General features: G+C 41.5%; 1 protein-coding gene across 1 annotated transcript in view; it reads right to left on the bottom strand.

Annotated features, from left to right (window-relative positions):
* Positions 1–3,322: 3,322 nt before the first annotated feature.
* cfap74 (cilia and flagella associated protein 74) overlaps positions 3,323–8,477 on the bottom strand; it is a 123,305-nt gene continuing 118,150 nt past the window's right edge. The window contains exons 36-38 of the mRNA XM_051652871.1: positions 4,210–4,325; positions 3,981–4,115; positions 3,323–3,686 (exon numbers count right to left, since the gene is read on the bottom strand). Of these exons, the coding sequence (XP_051508831.1) occupies positions 3,591–3,686; positions 3,981–4,115; positions 4,210–4,325 (347 nt within the window). The 3' untranslated portion in view covers positions 3,323–3,590. The remainder of the gene's footprint in view (positions 3,687–3,980; positions 4,116–4,209; positions 4,326–8,477) is intronic.

Raw genomic sequence — 8,477 nt, 5'->3', positions numbered from 1 at the left:
TTCAGGAAGAATTAAAGGCCATGCTGGATATGGGGGTAATAGAAGAATCCCACAGTGACTGGGCTAGCCTGGTGGTTTTGGTTCCTAAGAGCGACAGCTCGGTCTGGTTCTGTGTGGATTATAGAAAAGTCAATGCAATGTCTAAATTTGATGCATACCTGATGCCTCAGATTGATGAGCTGCTCGATCGGTTAGGCGTGGCTCACTTTTCTTTGACACTGGATTTAACAAAGGGATATTAGCAGATCCCCTTAACTCCCACATCCCATGAAAAAACGGCATTTTCAGGATTACACCAATCCGTGATGCTTCTGTTCATTTTGTTCGGGCCCCGGCTACATTTCAGCGGCTCAAGGACAGAATCCTCAGACCGCACACTGCTTACGCCACTGCCTATCTGGATGAAATTGTCATTTTCAGTAATGCGGCATCTGAGGGCTGTCCTGAGGTCGTTGAGATGGGTGGGACTCACGGCAAACCCAAAGAAGTGAACAAATGGGTGGGTGGAAGTATGGTATCTGGGCTTCCACTTGGGTCATGGGCAGGTGCGGCCCAAAATTGATAAAAAACCAGGAGGTGAGACAGTTCCTGGGTCTGGCTGGCTATTATCGCAGGTTTGTGCCTAATTATTCGACCATCACCAGCCTGCTGACTGATCTTACTAAAAAGGGGACACCAGATCTGGTCCAGTGGACGGAGCCATGTCAGCAGGCTTTCAAGCAGATGAAAGCTACACTTTGCGGCAGGCTGTTATTGCACTCTCCTGATTTCTCTCTCCCTTTTATCTTGCAGAAGGACGCATCAGACAGGGGGTTGGGAGCAGTACTCTCCCAGATGGTGGAGAGGGGGAGGAGCATCCCATGCTGTATATTAGTCGTAAACTCTCACTGAGAGAGACTAGGTACAGCACCATAGAGGAGGAGTGTTTCGCCATTAAGTGGGCGGTCCTCACCCTCTGGTACTATCTGTTGGAGCGTGCTTTCACCCTCTGTTCGGACCATGCCCCGCTCCAGTGGCTTTATTGCTTGAAGGACACCAACGCGTGGATCACTCTTCAGCCTTTTAAGTTCGAGGTAGTCCACAGGCCAGGGGTGCAGATGGCTGTTGCGGATTTCCTCTCCAGAAATGTGGGGGTAGTATGTGACAGGCCGGGGAGCCATCCAGCCTGAGTCAGGCGATGGGGGTATGTGGTGATGTGGGTGTGTCCGAGCGATATCTGAGGCCAGGAGAGGAAGAACGGTAAGGATTGACACCTGTGGGAAATCACCTCTAACATCTGTTTTGTGTTGCAGTGAGAGCTGGAGGGGGATAAAAGGGCAGTCCAAACCACCGGTGGGGAGAGAGAGTGAGTGAGTGAGAGAGAGAGAGAGAGAGAGAGAGAGAGAGACGCACGCACGCAGCAGTTTTGATGTGTGCCTTCAGTTGCATTAGTAAAAAAGTAGTAAATAGATTGATTTACTTTAGATTTTCAAATCACATCTTTGTATTTATTTTAAATGCAGTAAGTAACGTGTTCAATCGAAACCAGCTGTTATTAATTGAAAGGACAATCACACCAGGAAGCCAAAATGATATTATTGGCAGAGGTGCAAAATCATGCAAATAAATAGTGTTTAAGAGTGTACATAAATCAAAGGTTACTTAAAAAAAAAAAAGACCAAAAGCTAGACCTGATTCTGGTACTAGAGCAGTACACACTCCCCTCCCTCAACAATGGATGGCGGAGTTTCCTAAGCGTTCCAGCAGCGTTAAATGGTTTCACTTTTCATCTTGACAGCAGTCTCCTTGGTGATCATGACTTCAAGCTTGATTACACTTCCTAAAGTGCCATCTAATGCTCTGTGCATGCGTCAAGCACTAGGACGTGTAATCAAGCTTGAAATCATGATTGTGCCTAGAGACTGCAATGGCAAGTATTAAAATGAAAAACAAGTTATATTTTGGTCTGTTCTCACCCAAAACTAACTGGATCCCTTCAGAAGACATTAATTTGTATGGATTAATTTTATGCTGCCCTTTTCTCCTTTTTGAAGCTTCAAAGGCCTGATCACCATTCATTTGGACCTAAAGAGCAGTAATATTCTTCTAAAAATCTTTGTTTGAGTTCAGCAGAGGAAAGAAAGTCATACACACCTGGGATGACATGAGGGTGAGTAAATTATGAGAGAATTTTCATTTTGGGTGAACTATCCCTTTAAGCAGAACCTTGCCCCATATGCTCGAACACTCTTCGTCCATTTTTATCTCTCCTTCTAGTGGTGGCTAACTTGTACACATTTTCCCCATTGTTAAAAAAATTAACCCTCACCTCCCAAAGTTACAATGCATATAAATAATAAAGAGCACTTTTTGCCAGTCCTGTCTGGTCCAGTGAAGGTGGGTTTGTGCCCATAGGCGACGCTGTTGCTGGTGATGTCTGGTAAGGACCTGCCTTACAACAGGCCTACAAGCCCTCAGTCCAGCCTCTCTCAGCATATTGCGGACAGTCTGAGCATTGATGGAGGGATTGTGTGTTCCTGGTGTAACTCGGGCAGTTGTCGTTACCATCCTGTACCTGTCCTGCAGGTGTGATATTCAAATGTACCGATCCTGTGCAGGTGTTGTTACACATGGTCTGCCACTGCGAGGACGATCAGCTGTCTTTCCTGTCTCCCTGTAGCGCTGTCTTAGGCGTCTCACAGTATGGACATTGCAATTTATTGCCCTGGCCACATCTGCAGTCCTCCTGCCTCCATGCAGCTTACCTAAGGCATGTTCACGCAGATGAGCAGAGACCCTGGGCATCTTTCTTTTGGTGTTTTTCAGAGTCAGTAGAAAGGTCTCTTTAGTGTCCTAAGTTTTTATAAGTGTGACCTTAATTGCCTACTGTCTGTAAGCTGTTAGTGTCTTAATGACCGTTCCACAGGTGCATGTTCATTAATTGTTTATGGTTCATTGAACAAGCATGGAATACATTGTTTAAACCCTTTACAATAAAGATCTGTAAAGTTATTTGGATTTTTACAAAATTATCTGTAAAAAACAGTGTCCTGAAAAAGGGACATTTCTTTTTTTTGCTGAGTTTACTTGGTTGAGATAACATATAGACATAATGTGCTTATAAGTTCTATACAAGTTTATTAGTATATGGTCATGGGTTCTGGCTGATACTCACTGGATGAAACTATGATGCTGCTGTTGTCATTTATGCAGTATTAGCTTTGACTATCTGTCTGTGAGTGCTGTGATGTCCCTGTTTAGTTTTCTTGCTTTTTTGCTGCTGTTCGTTGAGACATGTCTCCTTGTCTTCCACAAAAGAATATTAAAAAAAAATCCTTGTTTATTGAAATATTTGTTTTACAGCATTGATTGTACAAAGGAAGCAAATCAGAAATCATATGTACCAGTAACCTACAGCATAAACACCTTGACTGTGTGTGTGTGTGTGTGTGTGTGTGTGTGTTTGTGTATATATATATATGTTTTATTATATAAAAACATTTTTCACAAGCTCAGACAATAAGTGTCAGGATTTAAATTGCTAAATGTAATCATGCAATAACTAATTAATGATATAATAATGAATAATAGCAAACATTGTAAATGTAATTCTATGCATGTGTATGGGCTGTTAGAATGACGCTGTATTCATCGGTCTCCTCTCCTCTCATGGTCAGCAGAGCATGTGCTTCAACGACTGCATACGGCTGAAGACAAAAAACACACATACACACACACACACACGCACACACAAATGACTACCTTACAATACACACTTCTGAGAGTGAATGCACATACACTAGCAGTCAAATTTTTGGACACACCAACTCATTCTTTATTATGACTACTTTCCATAATTTAGAATGAAAATAATGAAAACTATTAACACAAATGGGGTGTATCTTTAAGGTGCATCTTGGGATGCTTTTTAAACAGTTTTCCTTCACTATCTACCCCAATTCATCCATTAAATAAATATATTTCAGGAGCTTAATACTCACAGCGAGACCATTAGGAGGCATCCAGGTGACAGTGATGGTGCGTCTGTGTCCTGCATCTACAGTTCCTTGAGTTGGAGTCACACTGAAGCCCTGCTGCTCCACAGGCGACACATTCTCCCACAGAAACTCAATCGTCTGAGACGAAAGATCACATAAGCATGAGTCGGTTACCAACCGGTCACTACACGGACTGATCAGATGATAAAATGTTATTTAAATGCTTTCTTACTCTTTTTGCATTTGGCTTTGAGCTGTAAACGCATCCCACCTCGAGTTTGCGCGTGACAGTGATTGCTTTGCCGTCTCGATATTCACCACTCAGTGTTAGCAGCAAACTCTTTCTGTCTTCATGTGTTTGTTAAAAATAGAGAGACAGATCATGAGTAATATGCAGCTCAAAGCAATGACTGAGTTTGGAGCTGCACCACCCACCTATTGGTTTGTTTGACCAATGGAAGACTAGGGAGGGGGCAATTCTGTTTTGTGCCGCTATAGTGTGCAGATATCACAGATATATGTAAGAGTTGGGAATCAAGAACCATTCAACTTTGTTAAATCCAGGAGCTGAATGATTATATATATATATATATATATATATAATTTAACTTTTTTTTTTATTCATAAGTTAACACAAAAAATACAACAACATATATATATTGAATCAATCACTTTAAACATTAAACCCCCACTATATCCCCTAGCCCTACCAAACTCCCACCCCACCCTGACCCCCCCACGAACACCCCTGTGGTCAATAGAATATAGACACACACACAGATAAAAACACAAAACTAAAACAACAAAAAATAAAATAAAATACAATAATCAAGTATAAAAAAAAAATAAATAAAAAAAAACGAAACTCTAAATTACTCCCTCCACCGCCCCTCCTCGAGATTCCCCCCAAAATGCTAAATAATTCCCCCATTTCTTATTGTAAGAATCCCTAACTCCCATCCTTATGCTCGACCCCTCCTCGAAGGCAGCCACCCTCCCCATCTCCGCGCACCACTCCGGGAACGAGGGTGCTCCATCTGACTTCCAACTCCTCAAAATAACCTGCCTACCAATCATCACACTGGTCAAAACCCAGTCCTTCATGTACTTATCCTCCAAATCCATGACCTCCCCATCTCCCAAAATACAGAGTCTGGGGCAGAACGAGACCTGAGTGCCCAACACATCACACACAAAACTTTGCACCTTCAGCCAAAATTCTTGGATCTTATGACACCCCCAAAAAACATGGGTGGTGTCTCCATCTTCAGAATGGCATCTCCAGCAGATGGGTGTGTCCTTAAGACCAAGCCTATACAATCTAGAGGGGGTCCAATAAAATCTATGTAAAATCTTAAATTACATAAGGCGAACCCTTGTATCTCTAGATGCAGACTTGATGTTTTTTAGAATCCTAGCCCACACTCCCTCCTCCAATAACAAATTTAAATCTTCCTCCCATAATCTTTTGAGAGAATTTAAAGCTCCGTCCCCCAAACTCTGAATTAGCAGGGAGTATCACACTGATGCCTCATGACCCTTCCCAAAAGCAGCAATCACCACTCCCGGAGTATCTGCCGCTCTAGGGGGGTGCGTGCTACTCCCAAAAACAGTGCAGAGCAGGTGATGCAGCTGTAAATACTTATAAAATTGAGATCTGGGAATCCCAAAATGTTGAATAAAATTTTCAAAAGATCTCAATACTCCATCCTCATACAGGTCACCAAGTGTATTAACCCCCCTCACAATCCAATCTGACCAACAGAAAGGGGACTTATTAATACATAGTTTAGGGTTCAGCCATATGCTCGAGGCTACGTTTAAATAAATATCAGAATTAAACACTCTGGACACTTTTGTCCATATCGAGAGCAAATGCAAAATAACAAGGTGCGACTTAACCTCTCCGGCTAGTTTAATCGAAAGGCTTTGCAGTGGCGAGATAGGGGCAATAACTTCCTGTTCAATACAAAACCAGGGAGGGGCTCTCTCAGGTGGAAGCGACCAATGAGCCAAATGTCTAAGACCGAATGCATAATAATAAAACAAAATCTTGGATAGGCCTAACCCACCTTTGTCAATTGGCCTATGTAACTTATTGAAATGTAACCTGGGACGCTTACCATTCCAAATAAAGGACTTCGCTATGCTATCAAATTGCTTGAAATAAGAGAGGGGGACATCTACAGGGAGAGACTGTAGCAGGTAGTTGAATTTTGGAATACAATTCATTTTAATAACATTAACCTTCCCAATCATCGATAAGTGTAATGAAGCCCAACTGTCCACATCATTCGAAAACCTTTTTATTAAGGGATCAAAATTAACTCTGACTAAATCAGACAAATTTGCTGGGAATAACATTCCCAAAGACTTAATTCCCTGTTTTTGCCACTGGAAGGCACCCGGCTGGAAGGCCGTTACTGGACAGTACACTGTCAAAGCCAAAGCTTCGGATTTAGACCAATTGACTTTGTATCCTGAGAATTTGGAAAAGGAGTTAACAATTCTGTGGAGGCAAGGCATAGATCTAGTAGGGTCGGAGACGAATAATAAAATATAATCTGTGAAAAGCAGAAGCTTTATCACACCTCCCGCAATCACCCCTGGAAAATCATCCTCATTTTTTATCGCGGCTGCTAATGGTTCCAGGGCAAGACAGAACAATAATGGGGAAAGAGGGCAACCCTGCCGGGTGCTCCTATCCAGAGTAAAATAATCTGAAATTAACCTGTTTGTTTGTACCGCTGCTACAGGGTTTCTATAAAGTAACTTAATCCAACCAATAAATGTACGCTCGAACCCATACATTTCCAAAATCTTAAAAAGATAATCCCATTCTACCATATCAAATGCCTTTTCGGCGTCAAGTGAGATGGCAGCGACCGGAGATTGATCATTCGCTACTGACCACATGATATTGATGAGACGCCTAATATTATCAGAAGAGCTACGGCCTCGAATAAACCCCACCTGATCTATATGTATAAGTGATGTCATAACTTAATCAATTAGCCAGAAATTTGGACAAAATTTTTACATCTAACAGGATCAGGGAAATTGGGCGGTAACTTTTACACTCGCTTGGATCTTTGTCCTTTTTAAGAATCAGACTGATCCGGGCTTGTGTCATGGTTGGAGGAAGCTTTCCATTCTTTAATGATTCCGTATAAACTACTAACAAAAGTGAAGCCAGTTCTGTAGCATAAGATTTGAAAAACTCAAGAAAGCCCTGGAGCCTTGCCTGTAGGCAAGGCCTTAATTACCTCATCGAGCTCCTCCAAGGTTATCTCAGAATCAAGAGAATTTTTTTGCTCAGTCGTCAGTTTAGGGAGATCTAATGGTTCCACAAAGTTCCTAATATCTTCATCAGTAGACAAAGATGTGGAACTATAGAGATCAAAGTAGAATTCTTTAAAAGCATTATTAATATCAATGGCCAAGGTAAATATTTCACCACCAGCAGATTTCACTGAGGGAATGGTAGAAAAAGACTCTCTCTGCTTTATATATCTAGCCAAAAGTTTTCCTGGTTTGTCCCCTGGCTCTAAGTATGACTGTCTTGCCCTGAATAACCAAAACTCCACTTTCCGTGACAAAATAGTATTATATCTATATTTCAATCGGGTCAATTCTCTGAGGCCATCAGATGACATACGGCGCTTCAGCTCTGCCTCGGCACTTTTAATATTTCCTTCCAACTCTGATTTTTTGGTGAATGAGGCATACTGTATGATCCGACCCCTAAGAACCGCCTTAAGTGCCTCCCAAGCCACGCCCACAGAGGATACCGAGGACCAGTTGGTCTCCATATAAACATTGATTTCAGTCTATAACATTTGTTGGAAATCAGGATTTTGCAAAAGGGACACATTAAGGCACCAACTATATGATTTTTTTTTCTCTGTATATGGCAACACCTCTAAACACACCAGGGCATGATCTGAGACTAGGATATTTCAAATTGAGCAATCAACAACAGATGAAATGAGGAATTTGGATATATATATATAAAAAAAAATCTATTCTAGATTAAATTTTATGGACTGATGAAAAAAATGTATAGTCCCTACCAGATGTGTTCAAAAGTCTCCAAATATCCGTAAAACCAAGATTTTTACACATCCTATGAAGTGTCAGTGTTGCTCTTGGGGTTTACACACTTTTGCTTCACTGTGATCAAGGACTGAGTCCATCAAAAGATTAAAGTCTCCTCCCAATATTATATCATGAGGGGTGCCAGTGGTTTGCAGCATCCCTTCAAGATCTATAAAAAAGCCCTGATTATCAGCGTTAGGTGCGTAAATATTAACCAAAATCAACCTTTGCCCATGAATTTCATCTAAAACAATAATGACTCTCAATATTGACTCTAAAGACAATAATGACACTAAAGATTTATCTTTAGTCTGTTTGAGACATTTGAATTGTAAATGTTTATTTACCAATATAATGACTCCCTTGCTCTTACTTGAGCCAGCACTAAAAAAAACATGTCCA

Source organism: Myxocyprinus asiaticus, chromosome 24 (genome assembly GCF_019703515.2).
Source record: "Myxocyprinus asiaticus isolate MX2 ecotype Aquarium Trade chromosome 24, UBuf_Myxa_2, whole genome shotgun sequence".
Classification (NCBI taxonomy): Eukaryota; Metazoa; Chordata; class Actinopteri; order Cypriniformes; family Catostomidae; genus Myxocyprinus; species Myxocyprinus asiaticus.
This window is presented reverse-complemented; position numbering and strand designations above follow the sequence as displayed.